The sequence below is a fragment of the Varroa destructor genome, unplaced genomic scaffold (assembly GCF_002443255.2).
Source record: "Varroa destructor unplaced genomic scaffold, Vdes_3.0 BEIS01000005.1, whole genome shotgun sequence".
NCBI lineage: Eukaryota > Metazoa > Arthropoda > Arachnida > Mesostigmata > Varroidae > Varroa > Varroa destructor.
Genome location: NW_019211458.1, coordinates 18,394,596 through 18,413,855, shown reverse-complemented (window position 1 = coordinate 18,413,855; position 19,260 = coordinate 18,394,596). Strand labels below are relative to the sequence as shown.

The window sequence follows — 19,260 nt, the reverse complement described above, 5'->3', positions numbered from 1 at the left end:
GCCGCCTGTCTATATTATGCAGCTAACTATAAGCAGTATAATCATGTGCCTATTACGTTAAGTGCGCTCGCTTCTCATCAATGCGTAGGACAGATCAACATCAAAGCTCATGTCAACAGAGCATGCAACAGATTATCTTCTGAATTTGGTTTCTGCTGCTTCTTCCTCATCAGTTTCCTTTGACCCCCACCTCTCTGCCTCGTTCTGGGTCTTTAAACGTGCTTTTTGTGACCGTCGGGTGTTTCTGCACGAGATTATCAAAAAGCACAACTTTAAATTTAATTTCACCCGACCCACGTTACACCAATATCAATAACACAACGCCAATTTCGGTGGAGCACATGGTTCGTTTACTCTCAGTACCTAAATCTCTTCTTACCTACTGGAAGGCCAAAAAGAGCGCTCGCAGCGGCTTATACATAAGCCATAGGAAACAGTTTAAGGCCAAAAGAAAAACAGCATTTTATAGTATTGCCCCTCTAAAATTGGATATATTCGTTGCTGATTCAACAGATCAAGTTACTCCCTTATGCTGGTAGAGTGAAAGAAGGTTAATTATATGTGGGTATGTACCAACGTGCAGTTCGATCAACTGCACGAAAACAACCCTTTCAAGAGTACAGAAAACTACCGCTTACGAAACATCGACAATATTTCGAAAATATTCTGCGTCAGGTAAATGTAAAATTCAAACTCAGATTTCCAGTACATGGTTTTCGGCTGTGTCAGAAATAATTCAGAGTTAGACTATTTATTTAGTCGTGGTGCTTATCCAATGGTGGGACACGAACTATCGACCAGCATTCAATTATTTTTCACTAGATAACATACGAAAAGGAAATCATTAGCGTTTTTTGACATCCGTATGTTATTTTTCGAAATATGTTTTGGTGTTATCTGCTTGTTAATACCAGAATGGTGCAAAAAACAAGTCCGTTAAGTTTTATTTACGGTGGTAAATAAATTGTTTACGAAACACGTTTTCGTTGGTTGTTTGTTTGTCGTGGCGAAAATGTTCTAGCTATTTTTATACTAGAGAAAAGTTCGCTTTCTCTAGGACAAAACGAAGAGCCAATAGTGGCAAACATGGGGGATTCATATTTGCAACAAAAGTACGTAATAGTTATTACCCAATGTCTTCACACCGCGAGCGCTGAACGTACCAGTCTCTATGTGGCTTCAGCGAAGGCCGGGAAAGGTTCTCATATGCGAACGTGAACGATCCGCAGCAAAAAAAGTCACTTAATACCAAAACCTCTAACTTACGATGGCGTGTAAGTACTAACATTGGTATCTAGATTCGGAATTAAAGGCTACGTCCCGCAAACGCGTTCATCATCTATTTCTCACACATTTAAGGATACAAATACAAACGCCATTACACTCTCTATAACTAATACAGAAATATGTTGGAGAAGGGAGTCGACACTGCTCCAAAGGTGTTTCGGTTAGCTACTCGGTGCGGTCAGTCCCTGAAATTATGATCTGGTAGATAATTACGCCTTTTTAATAAAACCGAAACAAAGTTCAGCAGGGCACTAGATGTATCAGCTGCGGTGGAATCGCGGAAAAAAACACTGTTGAAAGGCGTAACGATCGCGAAATTTAAAACTGAATCTCAGATTATCTAAACCGGACTTAACACCGTAAAATAAGGTCCATTGTATATTCATGTATGGGCTAGGTTTCAGCGAACCTGATCGCACTAACATCGCGTTATTATGAGATCAGTTTTCCGGCACGTGCGACTGACAAATCTTTCCAAAAAAATATCAAAAATAGCTACTTAAAAATAAAACTGCATATAAACACAGATCATTTGCGTGTAGTTTATAAGCAAGCAGCATCAATTTTGTCCCAATTTATCCCGAACCCTATACGTTGTTACATACAAAAACCATAGTAACAAGACTAATAGAAATAGGAGAAAACTCATTTCCGTTCTGAGTAGCGTCTCAGCACGCGGCTCCTCCTACAATCTAACCGAAACGATGCTCTAGAAACGGATGTGCATCGTATCACTTGAATAATATTATGCACTTTACTATTATAGAGGTAATGGGACTATTTACTTTTACTCTAGCTTTACTGGCTCAACATAGATCGTAAAATATGTACACATTGAAGGGAAACAATGGGTTTGTGGGCGGTGATCAAATTATCGATTCGATAAATAAGAATCTACCTTGACTACGTGTTCTATCAGAGCATGTAGTCACCATTCAACAAACGACGTTTCGATGAAAGGTTCCGTAACTGGAACTAGGCTCCTCTTCAAGCACCTTTCCTTACCGATTCCATAGAAATTCGGCAATACCCCATCGTCGAAAAGTCATTTCTCTCTGTTCGTATATCTCCAATTGCTATTGGCGACCGATTAGACCCTCTAAACACTTCGGGTAGGTGCCCATTTCCCCTATTTAATTCGATCCACATAGAAAGAATTATCGATGAGTCCAGTAACTTAGTTCTCAGGCCGTATTAAGCGGTACCGTGTGTCCTAGAATACAGCAGACCATTCTGTCGCTTCTAGCAACGTCAATTAATGCAGCCGCATCAGCAATCATTCAGTTAAGGCCGATCGGGATGACTAAAGAGGCATAGGACGTGGTCCCACACAGAGCGTCCTTTGCTGCGTTTAATCAAATCTAGAGATCTGTGTAGTTTGCTACTGAGCGACCTTCTGTATGGCGACTATATATATAGTCGTATATAAAGACGACTACATGGTTTGTAAATGTAATAGGTAAAAAAAATACAATATTTCGATCAGTATTATATTTGAAAATACCCCAAAATTATACAGGCAAATTTTACGCATATTTCGATTTGTGGTCGATCGAATCTTGTGGTTCGATAATAATGTTTTTGTCCTATCAATTTAAGACGAATAACAGGTTAGGGTACCCGTGAATATTACCCGCATTAAGTGGTAGGTGCGGACAACGTAAAGGGGACCGTTATAATTCTTTACAAATTTAAGCACAGTCAAACAACGTCCTGCTTGCGTACTGTTACGTGGAAGTGTCCCAGCGCAAATCGTCCTCTGGCCGAGGTTAGTTCGACCTTTAGGAATTTCGATTTGAAAAAGCATTCACAGCATCACATCGGCAGCACTAAAACTTTTGCTTCATCAAAGGCTCTTTGTCCCTGTCGTAGTTGTGCAGTTGTCTGCATGCAGTAACTTTTTCCTGTTGCAACTGGTACCAGGATAAACCACCACAGTAACAGCATCGTCGCCACAGCATACGATACAACAACAGCATCAGCATCTCTTCATGGAAGAACAGCCTATGGATCGAAGGAAACGTATACCGACAGAGCGTAGTTGCCTTGCCCCCTATACAACCTATCTGGATCCCAAATAATAGGATACTTGTAATTCGTAGTCCGCCACGTTAACCACCACACTTGTTCGATTTCTGTTACCAGCAATCAACATCGTCTGTAATAGAACACATGTCCGTAGACGAACCTAATGCCCAAATGGACCGATTCGATCCATCGAACTGAAAAATAAATTCTACACTTCTACCTATACCCTAAGGCAAAATTCCGCACATAAATAGCATGTAATTTTGATCGTGGCATCATGGAAACTATATACGCAGCCGTGGAATAGCGCACGTTTGAAAGGCATCGCCACGCAGCTTCAGTAGGTGCAGAGGTCTAGTCTCTGTTTCATTTCTGCTTTGTCATAATTAACATTTTCGACATCCGTATAGTGTATCAGTTCACTAGCAGCAATGGTCGAAGCTTGACAGAAGTAACTAGGCCGATCGTTTACGTGGGAATATACGGGAAAACCAAAATCCCCTAGGTAGTCTTCCAGCCTTAGCCAAGTAGCAAATCTGACCGCACAACACTCTGGCGGCCGACGATTCAGCACAATTTATACGAAGACTGACTTTCGATTTATTGGCGGAGTACACTTATAGGACAAATGGGGGAAACCTGATGTTGTTTTGCCTAACGTACAGCTCACTGCATTATTTTACTTTTTACACATACGTATAACCTGATCCTATATGGTACGATCCATAGTTAACTAACGATGTGCAGGTACAGTAAATATGTATTCACGTATATCGTAGGTCGTTATCAAAGGTCGCGACAGACCACTTGAATCTAGACCATTGTATAGAATCCTGGTACTTCCGTACATCAGTAACGAACCAAGCAAACATGGTTCCGCCGCAAGCTTGCTCATATTGGAATATGCCAGCTGGTATTTGCAGCCATTATTTGAGATGATATTCTGACGCTAGTGAAATAGAAACAATAGTATCTATGACGATAATGATGGACCAAGATGCTAATAAGTTACACTTAATTTTATCGATCATCATTCTAGTTTCCAAGTTTCTAAAACTGTAACCCTACTTTGGCTGGCAAACGCAATGATAACGAGAAATATTAAGTGCATTGTACTGATTATAGGACACAAAATCCTGAGGTTTTTGCTACTTTATCTTAGTATATTTCGAAAAATTGATGACTTATTTATGTTTAGGGTTTACTCAGTTGTGCCATATGATCGGATGAAATCAAAAAAAATCAGATCTGTATATTTGATCAGGGACACTGTCCAATTATGATTATTGATTGATTATATTAAGATGTATTGTTATTGAGCGACACTGTATAGATAAATCTAGCCCGTGGTAAATGGAAATCCACGACCCCATGTAACTCAACTGGCGCACTGTAAAGCGTGTAACTGTGTCGGTTTGTTCTGTCTGAACCTTCCGAGGCTTCATTAGTCGTAGATCTGGTCCGAGTAAGATCAACCTCCGCTATCTTTCCCTCGCATGTGCTAATGAAGCTCACATAAGCAATCAATGCATCTAATTGTTTCGGAATAGCGGTATGTAACCTATACGTATCTTTTCAACTATAATTGTAGGTCAATAGCTTAGTTTACGATGGCCGAACGTTTCGCTCGGTTAATTCTTAAAGGCAGGCAATTTAACCGTAGAAAGCAGAATTCCACCATGTGCAAGAAAGATTTCCAAGGCATAGGTAGTTTTACATTAACAGCCGTTGCTTCTTGCAGATGTCGTCTGCGAAGATTGCTGTTCATGGGCACAGTTACCTTCAAATATTTGAAGCTGTTTAAGGCGGCTTTGCCTAGGGCGGAACCAGCCCGGTGGCGCTCACGGAAAAGTATCATATTTATGCTGATCAACAACCCAGTCTCATCCAGAGCAACCCAGACTACAGTCTTACGGGGATTTGCCGGACATGAAAGTAACACATTTCAAGGAGGACAAGATCATACTTGGAAACATGGATCTTGAACACGAAGTGGCAGATTATCTGGCAGCACAGAAAACAGCTGAGAGGTTATTATCCCATACCGCGGGCGAAAGGCTTCAGCTGAGGCACTCCATCCCTGCCCATTGAGTTTTTTGCACTGCTGCCATGATCAAATGCCGTTTGCTCTGCGAGATTTGGCATTCTGTCTCTGGGCGCCATATAAAAATGCCGACTAAAAATTCGCAAGCATAATCAGGAGCGCCCGGTCTCGTCTACGAAAGACAGGGTGTACCTGCAGGAGCAGGAACTCACCTGTTGTAAGGATGGAACGTCTTGTTCGAAGTCCATGATGTTCAGCTGGAATACAAACGAGCTGTTAGGAACTTCGTCAGCCACTGTGTGATGAGAAGTCAGAAGCTTGTAACAGCAGTAAACTTTTTCAGCAACGATCGCCTGCCATGGAGATGGATCGAGCAAATTTGTGTAGGACTCTTAGGGGGCCACCACCCCACCTAGTTGGCAGGTTTCCGTGCAGTAACCAAGCATTAAATAGATTTGTCAGATCCACTTTTCGGGTCCTCATTACGTTTCAGCCATGTTGTTCATTTGGAGCTATTTCAGATTATAGTCAGGAGTAGATTCTGAGAGAATTGAAATCACGAATTCTTTTCGTGCTGGTCGATTAACGATAAAGTTTTACTGAATGTTATGTTAGCTAGAGCTAGTCATTTTCCAAATGACAGAAAAACGAGAAAATATTCCTCCATACTAGTTGGATTTCGTGTAACTTCGAGTACAAGTAATCTCAACATTTATCTATGGCTTCCTACCTGCTGCTGATTACAGGGCAATCGTATATCTAGAACAACTAAGCTTCGCTAAAGGAAGAAAACGACCATATTACACAAAGATATATTTAAAACGGTAGCGAAAAGGAGATCCATCAACCGGTTGCGAAGGACGACAATGTACATTCATCTCAACATCGTCAGTTCTCGAACCAGCTAGCATTTGATTACATCAGCGTGAAAAAACCTCATCAGCAAAAACCTTTCGGGGATAATTTTTCAAAAATGAGCCTTATACCATCCAAGCAATGACTAAACACCTCTGGGGTCCTTATGTCATAATAAGCAGCGCAAGCATAACATACAACATATAACACGGAGAACCAGCATCAGCTAACAGAAGTAGTTCACGCCCCTGTATTCGATATATGATTATTTCTTTTTAGCCTATGAAAAAAACAATAAGTCTTCAAGTATTACGAAAACGATCAGCTTTTTCGGTGAACTGATGCACGCTCAAATGCACTCTGTCAACGTTTTTTTTCTTCAATAGACGCTTGCTTGCCATACGCTGTTTGAGATCGCATTACGTATGCACCATACAGAGTGACACTTGGTAATTGTCTTACAATAAGACAATCAATTTGTGTGTACATGCTACTGTATATATCGTAAGGTAACAACGTACGTGACTGCACCATCCCAATATTGTTCCGCTTTTTCTAGTTCAGCTATAAACTGAATGAGCTGCTAAAATCGTACTAGTTGATTAATTATAGTCTCGAATTAGTTTAGAGGAAATCAACATGTCTTCTCTTTATCTTCAATGGCGCCAAGTAAACGCTGACGTGGTGAAGTGCGACTCTTTTGCAATACCGTGCAGTACTAAAACTCTGATACCAAATGACTTAGCAACTCCTAAGTGATGTCGGAAACTGCTAAGGGATTCCTTGCTTATGTGGTATTGCCTATACGCGTTAAAAATTACAACAGCTAATTCAACGATGGTCTATTGTGTTTGTCTGTACGCATCTATTAGCACATATAACATACGCAGAAAGGGCCAATTCGCCCCCGTCAACAAAACCAGCTGTCACAGATATAAGCAGTCTTTTTTTTAAATGTCTTTGCTTTTTCTTCCATATTTTAGCGACATCGGAAAAACGTTCTGTTCGCCAATGTTTTTAAGTACTTAGGGGTGAACTAGGCTACAGTCGACTTCATCGCTCAACACGCAGAGTTCCCTGTTTTAGCAGGTGCGTTATTACAATCACAATGTCGCGTTTGAAGCGTCACTACTTCAAGCTGCAATTTTTGTACAGTGGACGATAGGACCGTCTCGCTGAAAATCGTAAAGGGACACGACACTTAAATAGAGCACAGCCCGTCGTCAAGGCATCAGGTTTACATCACCTAGCGACACGACTGAGATAGAGAGACTAAGATAGAGGAGACCGGGTGCGGAAGTGGCAGGAGGGTTAGAGTCCTAAGAGACTCGTCTAGAAAATTGGCCAATGTTCCTTGAAAATCGGACAACGCTTAAGAACTGAGTTATTCAACTTCGCCACTGCCGTTCTACCGTTAGCACCCTTCAAGTAGTCGGCAAGGAAAAAGCGGGCAGGGCGCCGACCATTGACTCTGCTTTTTCAACTAACTTTATAAAGATACTACGAAAACGAAAACAATGATAAGCAACTGGGAGTAAAAGAAGCTAATGGGTTGATTAAATGTGTTTAATATAATATATATATTATAAGAATATAATAAGTATTTAATATCAGCACGTGATATTGCATAAGCGTTTTTGAATGACGAAAACTTTTGTTATTAGTACGATTACGATTGTGTGTCTGTGTGTTAATGGTACTCACATGACAGTAGATGATGACGGTTTTGATGGCGGAGACATCGTGCCAGCGGAAACGGCAACACCTTGAAGAGGGCTTGTTGTTATTAGAATTATTACGAAATGATCGCTGATTTTCCGCTGTCGTCCTGTTGCTGTTGTGTTTCTATTCCGGTTGTAGCCTTTCGCGCGAGTAGCCGTCGCGTTAGGTCACCGTTCGTTTTCTACTAGAACTCGCTTTCTAGCTGCTGACTGTATTTCGAAAAAGATTCGATTCGAGCCTAGAGACACTTGCGTAACACTTTGTTCCTGATCGGACCAATTTGGCCGATGTAGCGTTGCAGCAGGCACACCGTCTCACACACAGCAACTGCAGCTGTTGCGATTGCGGTCCTATGCCAAGCACTTGGTTAAATGGCGCTAGTTTTGTAGCGGACACAAACAAACGACCAGGCCCAACCGAAAGTCAGTTCGAGACTTTCGGTTGGGCGGGGGAAAAGACTTATTGTGAGGTCCTGTCGTAGTGCTGCCGGCTATTCCCAATATTTTGATCGGTGTTTCAGTTGCCGCTCTGACCGTATGGCCCGAGATGGTTGTCGTACGTTGCTATAGCTTTGCCGGCGTCGTATACGTAATAAGACTAGCGATTCTGAAAAAAAGAGTGGCCGTGGAAGCTTTACCGCCCCACCCTGTTATACTCTGGAACACTGAAGCCTACCGTAGCCTACCGCTTGAATTTCTAGTAGTAACAGAAATGATACAGGTATCCAATAATAATGGTGTCGTAGCCGTTACGACAGTTCTTGATGCTGTTGCTTTCAATGCTGATATTCTCCTTGCAGGTGTTGGCGGGAACACTATCTCGGTAGCCATCGTGAGCGATTGCGGAGGCCGTTGTGCTGGTGCTCGTCGCTTGCTGATCTACCAGGATCAGCGTCAGCATCAGCTTGCGTGTCTCCCGTTGATGCCAGTGGCGTCACCGCTACCACTGTACAGCGCACGATCGACACACTATGGTCCTGCTACGAATTAAGCGCGCGAGCTATGACACTCGCTTACTGCTACAGGCTTTGTGTCGCGTCTAAATGACGGCAGCCAGATATTTATCTGAGCAAACCTTGGCATTAACAACCGGTCTGCTCGAAAATTTGCTGATCTGAGTGACGACAACGGTAGCAAGAACGACCAGGTAACGGGAAGTAGGCAACAACAACAATGTTAGCGTCAACAACGCCCCTGACAACAGCAACAACAACAACGTATGCAGCCGTAGCAGCGACGAACAGAACGACAACCTGCAGACCAGTAATGGTTTGTTCCGTGTGTATGCATTTATCAGACTACGTTTTTTTAGCTCGTTTGTCTCTATTGCCTTTTATCTTTCTGCTGACCGTTGAATAGGTCGTCCTGTTATTGTTATAGAGAGCAAGCCTTCGTCGCTGCAGGGATCCGCGCACGGTAGTCGTCAACAAGGTGAGAGGTAAATAATGCAGAGTCTAGCCAGCTTGATTAATAGCGAGAGGGACTCTATCAAATGCAATGGTCACTCGTGTATTAGTACCAATTCATTTTGTTAAATAAAGCTGAAATGGTTCAGCACAATGAAGGATACTCAAGTGTTACAGCTTCCCGCTGGATTCGGTGGCCATGAATCTCCTCGAGCAAACAACTATAAAACACGAATTGTAAACGTCATCCATTGCGGGCAGCCAATTAAAACGTATCTCTATTCACTAACGTTAATTCTAACACCGTTAATCTTCGCGTTGATTTCGCGCGGACTCTCATAAATACAGACATATGCATCTGTGCATCTAGAAAGAAGGGGGAGAAAAATGTACCTAGCAGCCGGGGATACTTGGCACGGATCACACACGGTCACTCGTTAAGGATAAAATGCACAGCATGGAGGTACCTTTATCACAGTTATTTTCCATTACAACTATTTTTCCTGTACCACTATAAAAAAAAAAAAAAGGAAAAAAAAGCCTGCCTTGACCTATCGGATTTACCCTCCGAACCTTGACACAGACCGAGTGATGGAAAATCCAATTTCACAATATACGGTGCTCTCTTATAGAAACACGATCAGGCTGTCACTAGGTAACGGCGAAACTACAGATTATATGTGTACTCGTTACTAACAAAGTGACCGCAGACAGCAGTAGATCTGCTGTAGAGCTGGCCTATCAATCGGCTGATCAAGCAGCTCGAACGAACTTTAACTTAATACAAAACCACGCATCCACACATAAAATGAGTTAACTGAAGAGTAAGAGAAACAGCATCGCCGCCGCTTCTCTAACGAAAACCTCGATCGGCTGAGCACAAAAATAATTTTCATACACGACAATCCAATTCGGGCCGGCCCAGCAAAATCAGATGATCGCAAACAGCGGCTGATGAGTAATCGAACTGGTGCTCAAAATACAAAATATCTGGTTCACCCTACTATTCCAGGGCAGTTGCCAAGATTAAAGCCAGCTCTGCTACAGCAGCAGCAGCAGCAGCAGCAGCTTTCTTATTCCAGCAATAAAAATGATTTGTAGTCGCAGGTACACAAGGGGTAGTTCTTGTCTACGGAAATAATAGTTGAGTAGTTAGTTAACTGGCTGTCTTATTCAACGGATCGTGCAATGGGAAGTAATGCTGTCCCAAAAAATACAGTTGCTGTTTCCTCGTTTGTTAACCTCTCTGTCGATCGGTAGGCTCGTATTGGTAGACCTCGAATGACACCAACTTCGTTGTCGTTACCGTTGTTGTTGGAGCAGAGGCCGAGCGCCGGATACGAGGGCGAGAGAAGGAGCCCCGACAAAAGTGGAGAGGCCTAACAGAAGAACAGTTTGAATTCGGAGTGGCGCCAAACAGCTGGATGTGGTGCAGTAACGACGTAGGGAAAACTAATGATGTCAGTACAAGAGGAAACATAACGAAATCCAATCGTGGATCATGACGACTATAGTAATTGAGTATTAGAGATGTTGCTTATTACATTCTGTGCAGTTATGGTGATATGGCCGAAAATTTCATCTAAAGACCATAGACAAAGTTGACAACATTAAATCGATGATTGGGGTACAACGGAGGATCGTTTTGACTATGAATATAAATATGCCAGAGAATACGACAGCAAGTCACCTAAAATAAATAGATATTGTAAAACAAAGCAATGCATTTTATATGCTATAAGGCGCAACCCTATAATAAAATGAAATCGACGCTTGTTCTATAGTGCTTAGGAGAGAAGAAGCTTACAAATATACTGAACATTAACAACATACATGTAGTTAGAAAGTGCGTGGCACAATATCGGTAAAAATTTGCACGTCTATAATATTTACGACGTATATCTGTACAATAGAATAAGACTAGACTTTTTTTCTAGGAGTTGCCTAGTTAGTAGTAACATGAGCCTATAAACGTCACAGGACTACATGCTCCTCGAAATTTTCTCAAGCGACGACAAAGTATTCTTATTACTTCGCCAGCTAACTATACACCAATGCCGACGTACAGATAAAAAAACAATACTCACCGCGTGGATAATCAACGTAAATGAGCAACACCTAATAAGTAAATGGACGATTGTGCTGCTGAAAACAAATAGATTGTTCATGATCAAACGAATCGACTCAAGGTCTCTCCCAAGATAGGGTAAAGGTCTGTGGCTCCTAGATAGAACAGCATGCTAGTGAGTTTTTTAAAAGCTCTATTTTGTTAGGTTTACCATACCGTATATTGCACTCAGTGTACAAATTTTTCTACTCGTATCCTCTTTATGCGGCTTTTCAGTGATAGAACCAAGCGTAAAGAGACATTAACGATTCGTTTTCTGGGTTAAGTGGTGCATACTCTTGGTGTAAGAGCTATGAGTCGTGGCTGGATAAGAAACGCGCTCTTCTTGTTGGCATCTCTGAACGCACTGCTAGCGGCACTGGAAACTCTAATCTGTCAGTGTGTTGAGTGACCTCGCCGTTCGAATGCTAAACACCACGTCGAAGTAGCTGTACGGCCATTATACGGTCGAGACAAAGTGAGGTCGCGTGTGTGCGCTGGAAAAGCGTGGGCAGTGCGGTTAGGGCATATGAGAACTCTTATGCAAAACTTTAGCTTACTACTACTACTACTTAACAACAAACACGAGCCGCGTGATGATCATCTGTGACGGAAGCGACAAGCCCTTTATTAAACTGCAATCGGGCCAACAATGTAGAGATGATTCCTTCGCGCGGAGAATGAAAGTGGGATAAATATTTAGCTTCTTAATCAATTACATGCAGACTAACACAATAAGTAAATAAAAGAGATTCGTTCAGAATATCGTCGATATTCTGGTAGTAGAAAATTATCACTGTTAATAACAATATACGTCGGGGGCTTAATATCGAGCTAGCAGTACGCCCTAACTTCGAGACGTAAAAAAGGAGTTCGAAATCACTACAGAATTTCGTTTAAAAACAAACTAATGACAATGATATATTAGGATCGGCTTCGAAAGGGAACTTTTTCACATCTACAAATACGTTATACACTTCAAAACGCGTCATGTGAATCTGAAGTATGGAAACATGCTAACTTTAATTTAGCCCATATTTGAACTCAGCGCACTCAGAAGAAAAATTAGTCAGTTTGTACGGTTCTATGCAGCTCCGGTTCACACAGCAGATGTACTTCAATACATCGGGCTATATCTTTTTCGTTGTTAAAATAAAAGAGTTTCTAAATTATTTATAGTGAACTCTACTGAAACTTTATGTAGTTCAAATTTAAGCAAATAGAAATCTTCGAAGAAGCAAATTATGGCGAATTACACTAATAATATAGTTCTGTGATCATTTAGCTACTATGAGTCCGCAAATTTACCTTTTTGTACTCAGTGTACGCTATCTTTCAAGTGAGTAAGAGCATGTCGTCGACTGTTTACGGAACAAAGGCATTTTTGTATGGCTGATTATTGGATGTTCTTCTCTAACTATTGGAGGTCCCTAATTATTGACACTCATTTACAGATGGAGCTAAACCTATTTTGACGCAGGCCTTACATCCTCTACATAATTATCTAGATAATGATCACGTACTGAGTTAGCTGAGCTTTTAACAGTTACCATATGAACTAACAGTCTTTATAACTAGATGTACACTCTTTGACTTTTCACCCGTATTACTCCATTCCTGTTACCTTCATTTAAATAACTACGATACCCCGATAAATACAAAAAAAAAAATTCTATCGAGTTAGTTTTTCGCGATTACCGTTTACTACACAGGATAGACATCTCGACGTTCAAACATTTCCTGAGGAAGGTAGGCATCGAACGTAACCTTCGAACAGAAGCTTCCGTGTGTCTTGATGTTAGCTTTTGTTAGACCGATCAAATCGTTGACGAATATTGGTAAGACCTTTCGAGGCAAAAGTCAAAAGACCCCCCATGGTTGCTGCGGGATCTGGAGGTGCGTCAAACAGACGAGCATCAAGCTGTTTTGACAAAGAAAGGCCAGCCGACCTCCCGAGAAAAGATCACTTGGGAAGTAAGCGTAGTGGGCGTCAGATCAAGTAATAGAGGATGAAAACTACCAAACTTACAAACTGTTAACTCTGAAAATAGAGGAAGATGTCCAAACTCTATCGATTCAATAGGTTCGATTGTCAATGATTAGAGATGATTCGGGAGGGTAATAATCAGAATTCGCAACGGTCTGGTGTTTATTTTATATATTACAGTTTAGCCCGAGCCAACCCGAGGCTCCTCGCAAATTCAGAGAGATAATGAATAGTCTACTGTTACGACGTTGATAAGCACTGTGATTGAAGTAAGTTACAATTGCTACCTTATTTAAGTGCATATTGTGTAAAAACGTACAATTTTCAGTATATGTTAGGGTGAAGTTTCGCTAAAAACCTGATCCCGCTCAAGGTATAAGCGAGTATTAATTTTTTTTTAGTTAATAATTTTGACAAAATATAGCATATAGAACTATGTGCATGTATCGAGGCCGGCATATGTAATGGTATTATATAGCAATGTGGAATCAGCAGTAGAATCAGACTTCCGAGTATTGTCTATGGAACACCGATATTGCATCGATAGGGCTTTATTACGAAGTTGTAGATTGCGCGGTGTCCGACTATTTGTTACGCAGTAGAATTAGAACTCACTTTTCATTGTTCAAGTAACTACATGGATCTTCTTATCTAATGTTGCTTCATAAAATGTCTGTGAACAGATTTGACAAACTCAAATGTTCTAATCAACAACTATGGACCTTGATTAAATAACCTAAATTATTCTCACCAGCTAAAGATACAAATTGTCGTTCAGAATATCTGTTTTGACGTAAATTGCTAATTTAAGTAATTAGGAGATTAATGTAGGCTCAACAATAGGTCATGTCTGATCACGGATACTGAACGCTTATAAGCAATGTTTCCATTACCGCAGGTAGCAAACTTAGAGGTTTTTTTTTTAAACTTTTCCATGCAATTATCACAACAAGAGTAAGGAATCTGCTTGCCCTCGAGGGCAGCTGAACGAATTTTTGTTCATATTGGCCAATATCACTCGGGCAGGCCTATACAATTAGACTGCGTACGCATGGAGCACCTCTGTACGGCCTTCGGTTTGAAATGGCGTTGCCTTTGAAGTTTCTCGGGAACTGGACACTCTGCTTAACGTAGATATTAAATTTTTCTAATCTAATTTTGGACTAATCTAAAATAAAAAAATTACAAAGAAAAGAAAAAGTTTCGGTGTTATATATAGGTGTGTTACTTCTTTGACATAATATAATTGACTGCAATTAAAAACAAAAAAATTACAACATAGTATAAATACTTTATTGGTGAATATTTACATTTCAGATGTTTTCGCTCGAGCCTCGAGTCATTATCGCTTACGGCCGTCGGTTCGAACGCGTCACGTTTTATTTGAAGCTCGCCGAGGAATCAATATCAGTCATTCAAATACGCGGTATATACATAGCGATACGATCTCACTTCAGTTATACCTCATCATCGTTTTTATCAGCGCGACCATCAGCGGAGTACACCATTGGTCAACGTTCAGCTTAGGTATTTTTTGTACGGTGCCAGCAGGTATGGTTTTGCCAACCCTGATGCCAACCCGGACAGATTAATCTGCAAGTCTTGCCCACAAAAATTATTTCACTATAGGAACAAGAACTGGAAAAGTTAGAAAGAAAAATAAAGTTACCTAATATTATATATTGCCCAAAGCAAACAGGAGGCACGATAGATATTTTCAAGGATTGCTCGTTAAGAAATGCTACCACTGCAATTGGCGGTCAAATTCGCAACGTTTTTCTGGCTCCGGAGAATCCAGTAGATCGCTCCGGATCAAGAAACGCTTATGGAACCCCCACAAAACTGTGTCAGACTAACTCTGTGGCTTCAAGCCAGCGTTCGTGTATATGAAGCCAGCTTCCTTACCTTAGCAATGTATTCCTGCATACGCATATGTAAAGGGATCCAGGATATCAAGATATAGTTTCCAACTTGGGCAGTTTCAAAAATAATCAACTATAGTAACACATTTCTTTCGTTTATTACCTAGAACAGCCCGATGATGTCCGGGTTTGGCAAATGTCTAATTGGAAATATACAGTTGGGCAACTCAATAGGCTGACCGGAAAGTTGATCCCAGATAGCAGGCCGTTGCCGCCTTGAATTCGAATTGAAAAAGCTGAATTAAACTGCTAAATCTAATTGAATTATTATGTTATAAGCTGTAGGTCTCATGGGACACTTGAAGGGTGGAGATCGTTGCTATTCTTGCGGAATATGTGGGCTAGACTTTTTGGACTTCAACAAAAGGCAGGGTGTGTGATATATATATATATATATATATATATATATATTTGTTGACTAAACGTATTTGATTGAAGGCAAAATATTATTGTTTCATTGATGACTGAACATTGTTTCCTTCGAAAAATATACCCGGGACAAGGTTCTTTAGGTGTGTCGTTCTCGTGTGATCTACTATTGGCCGTCGGAGTTCCCAGGGCTGGCATCTGTCTAAAAGAAGCTTTATCTGTAAACCAGATATCCTTCAGGGACTGAATGTCCATGTAGATTCCTTAAATCTTCAATAGTTGGACCCAAATCGCGTAGTTTAATTCTTACCAGTTAACTTCTACCGAAGATAATCTCAAATCCTTCACAATTAATTATCGCATCCAACGTATTACGTTTCTAACAATTTCGCCATCTTGTACAAAAACATTAAACATTTTTTTCGCCTGCATCACCATAATTTCGTGAAGCCTATGGACAGTTTCATTCGGTTGTATAAATGAGGAACTGACTGCTAGAATGTAGTCGATGCATCAGGTTGTTGTCCAGCCCTCAAACACCGCAGAAATGTGGCTATGAAACAGCACCACCGGCCACGTTCTCAGTCTCAATTGGTTTTCGATTTTATCTCGATGTTCTTTTATGATCGTCGATTTCCGCCATCGAGGGTGTGCTGTTGATGGAGCGCCTCGAGTTAATGCGGCCACGTGATAAAATTGATTGACGCTGGTGATGAGAGGGTCCAGCAGATCGACAAATAAGGCCTATCCACCTAGTGAGCTAACTCCTTCAGATGAGGGAGCTCTCACGGATGATTCCGGAATTGAGAACCGGCAATGAGCCTGACAAGGACGAATTGATTGTGTAAAATGATGAGGACGCAGGAGTCATCGGCCGCGATGAAGGGAAGTCGAGATGTGCATCATACGCATAGTTGACGTATGACGGGCCCACGTCGACCATCCCGTTAATGCAGCTCATAGAGCCCATCATTATCTTGCGATCGATTGTACTCGACACTGTACGGCCACAGCAATCAAAACCACAAAAAAGAAAAACAAGATAATTAATATATTGTAGCTAGAGGACTAACGAAACCACTACATGGCAGAAAGGTCAATGTTGAATGAAGAAAATTGTCCCAATATATTTCCCTTAATTTTATATCATACTTAGCTGGAATTGTTGTGTCATAGACGCACAAAATAGACGTTTCAAAATATACAAAAGATAGGTATGAATTAAACATGTATACTATTTAGACGCTACTATTATATCCTACATTCTATACTCAGCATTTGAGCTTAGGCCGTGCTCTAGCGACGTTTCACTTCTTCGTACGCGTCTTTTAATTTCTACCTACCACTCGCGACCGCTGAGCAACAACAACAGCACATGCAGTCTTCTTCAACGAGGAAGGTTTTCATTTTCCATATCACCAACGGTAGCGGTAATAACAGTATTAGACCAAAGCAAAAGACGGCCAAGCCGAAGAGGAAGTGCAGCGGAATCACAAGTCCTCCAACCGTAATGATCATAATACCTGAAACCACAGGGAGATACAATAATTTTCCGTCGAAATCAATGCAGTATAAGATGTAGAAGGGTCCCAGTACGAACATTTGCAAGATCGGGCCGATTTCTATAATACCGGTTCGACTAACTGTTACGGCTGTTGTTTCAACTGGTTGAATACAAGCGACGTTTTGTGATGGTGATAATAATAATGAAATTTGGCCTCGATACAAGTTCTAACAAAATGAATCAGCTTGGAAACGTAAATATTGACAACTCGTTCTCAAGTTTGCCATATGTTGAATCGCTTGTGATAGTTTTCGTGTACACTTGCTTGGAATGACTAGAGCAGTGATGGTCTGTCGTTTAATGGCGAGTGCCGCTCTTCGCCGGCAATGGCTCTTCGTCGTCGTGAGCTTGTTACGCTTCGGTTCCTTTACGACAACGGACTTTTTAGAAGGAAGCTGAAATATAATACACCGCAGCCAATTAAAGTGTTTGTTACTGTTTCCAGCTTATTCATCGCGAAGCTTCGTGCACTTAGCGGCGCTGCTACATGCTAAATAAGAACGTAGATATAATCATATATAAAATTAAGGTAAATAGAAAAAAAAAATCAGTCAGCCTAAAATGATGGGATCAGTTGACGACCAGCTGTTGCCCGTGACATTATGTAGCTAACAGTTAGTTTGTTTTTCTTTCTGATAGGCTTTGTCGTAGTTGTACGCTATGCCGGCTCAACATTGTGATAATCGCGAAAGATAATAACAACTGCTGTGAAGAGATTTTCGCACGAAGCTACGTGTTGTGAAGGCCTATGTGTTGTACATAGAGGTCCTAAGGTTGTTAGAACTTCAGTAGAAAATTCATTTTATGATTTACTTCTTTTGTGTGCACAGTTGATATACATACATACATTTGTTATTTGTTCGTTAAAAAAATAAAAATGTAATAGTAAACAGGCACAAAATAAACCAGAAAAAAACACTATAAACACACTTCGAAAAATATTTTTGCCCTAATACCGCTACTGCTTCGTATTGACCTGTGCGAAAAATATGCTCCACGCACCGTGTGATATATAGGGAATAGTCTATTCATATCGCATGTCACTATATCGTGGTAGCATGATCATGGATAGTACTAAAACCGTGTAAGTCATTTCCAAAAAAAAGAAGCACCTTGCAAATTTTCAAAGAAGAAAAACGCTCGGGCGATCCTTTTCGCTGAACGAATAGACTTATTTTGTGGGCAGCTTGTATTTCTGTATCATACATGTATCTGACCACATACCGATCTTGTTATGACGATCTGGGTACAACGAATCTAAATGTAATTAAGGGCATAACGTGGTAAATGGATAACGTGAAGTTGGAATCCTTAATTAAAGCAGGTATCGCTATTTTTTAAGGACTGATATCACTCCGTGTTTCCTTATTACCCTTCGAAAATTCTCGCACAGGCCATCATTTCACGCTTAGTCTGGCTGCATCAGGAGAGCTGCTAATATAGACTACAGAAACTAGGCTTTTTGCAGACTCACTCCTCACATTCTACCCTCGTTCGGCGAATGGCCTTAGTCAGTACTTCATCTCTAGTCCTTCTTTGTTTCGCCGACGTGCTAAAACAGTCATTATATGACGTTACGCAGCCAGTAAATAAATGGTCGCTGGAAGTTCAACGACGATACATAGCTGGTCACCCTGCTGGACATGCTTTCTATATGTGATCCCATTTCTTTTGGGCAAGACTCCTGTTTTGAGCATCTTCAGTACAGCTGTACGTCGAGCTTCAAGCAGCGGCAACCAGGACGCGACGGAAAATTGCGAGCGGTAGCGTGTCACAAACGATTGATTTGCGCGTTCCGCCCCACCTTCCTTTGCCCTGCTTAGCGTCTCCGACGTCGCGGACGTCGTCGTAATATTTCGTGAGGCGTTTTTGACGCCGGCCGGCAAAGAAACTAAATTGCGAAGTTAACGAAGCAGCCGAGGTATAGAATAGGAAAAACGAAATAAGGGGCGAGGTACCGTCTACGAGTG

At 41.2% G+C, this 19,260-nt stretch overlaps 2 protein-coding genes and 1 long non-coding RNA gene across 21 annotated transcripts in view; 1 reads left to right on the top strand and 2 right to left on the bottom strand.

Annotated features, from left to right (window-relative positions):
• LOC111251210 (cytosolic carboxypeptidase 1-like) overlaps positions 1-10,932 on the bottom strand; it is a 50,264-nt gene extending 39,332 nt beyond the window's left edge. The window contains exons 1-2 of one of the 3 annotated variants that reach the window (XM_086989681.1): positions 7,919-10,932; positions 5,572-5,616 (exon numbers count right to left, since the gene is read on the bottom strand). Coding sequence is in view for 1 of the 3 variants with exons in the window: in XM_086989679.1 (XP_086845805.1) it covers positions 7,919-7,956 (38 nt within the window). In the remaining 2 variants the exon portion in view is untranslated. The remainder of the gene's footprint in view (positions 1-5,571; positions 5,617-7,918) is intronic. The other 2 variants (XM_086989680.1, XM_086989679.1) reach the window with 2 other exon arrangements.
• A 2,683-nt stretch (positions 10,933-13,615) lies between these two features.
• Positions 13,616-14,876, top strand: LOC147755379 (uncharacterized). Its single transcript, XR_015327789.1, has 3 exons — positions 13,616-13,704; positions 14,389-14,565; positions 14,753-14,876. It is a non-coding gene; the product is annotated as an uncharacterized LOC147755379 (long non-coding RNA).
• Positions 14,707-19,260, bottom strand: part of LOC111250950 (uncharacterized) — an 84,280-nt gene continuing 79,726 nt past the window's right edge. For all 17 annotated transcript variants that reach the window (XM_086989275.1, XM_086989277.1, XM_086989278.1 and 14 more), the window contains 3 exons: positions 17,556-17,685; positions 17,070-17,249; positions 14,707-16,725 (listed from right to left, as the gene is read on the bottom strand). In XM_086989275.1, coding sequence (XP_086845401.1) covers positions 16,496-16,725; positions 17,070-17,249; positions 17,556-17,685 — 540 coding nt within the window. In that variant the 3' untranslated portion in view covers positions 14,707-16,495. The remainder of the gene's footprint in view (positions 16,726-17,069; positions 17,250-17,555; positions 17,686-19,260) is intronic.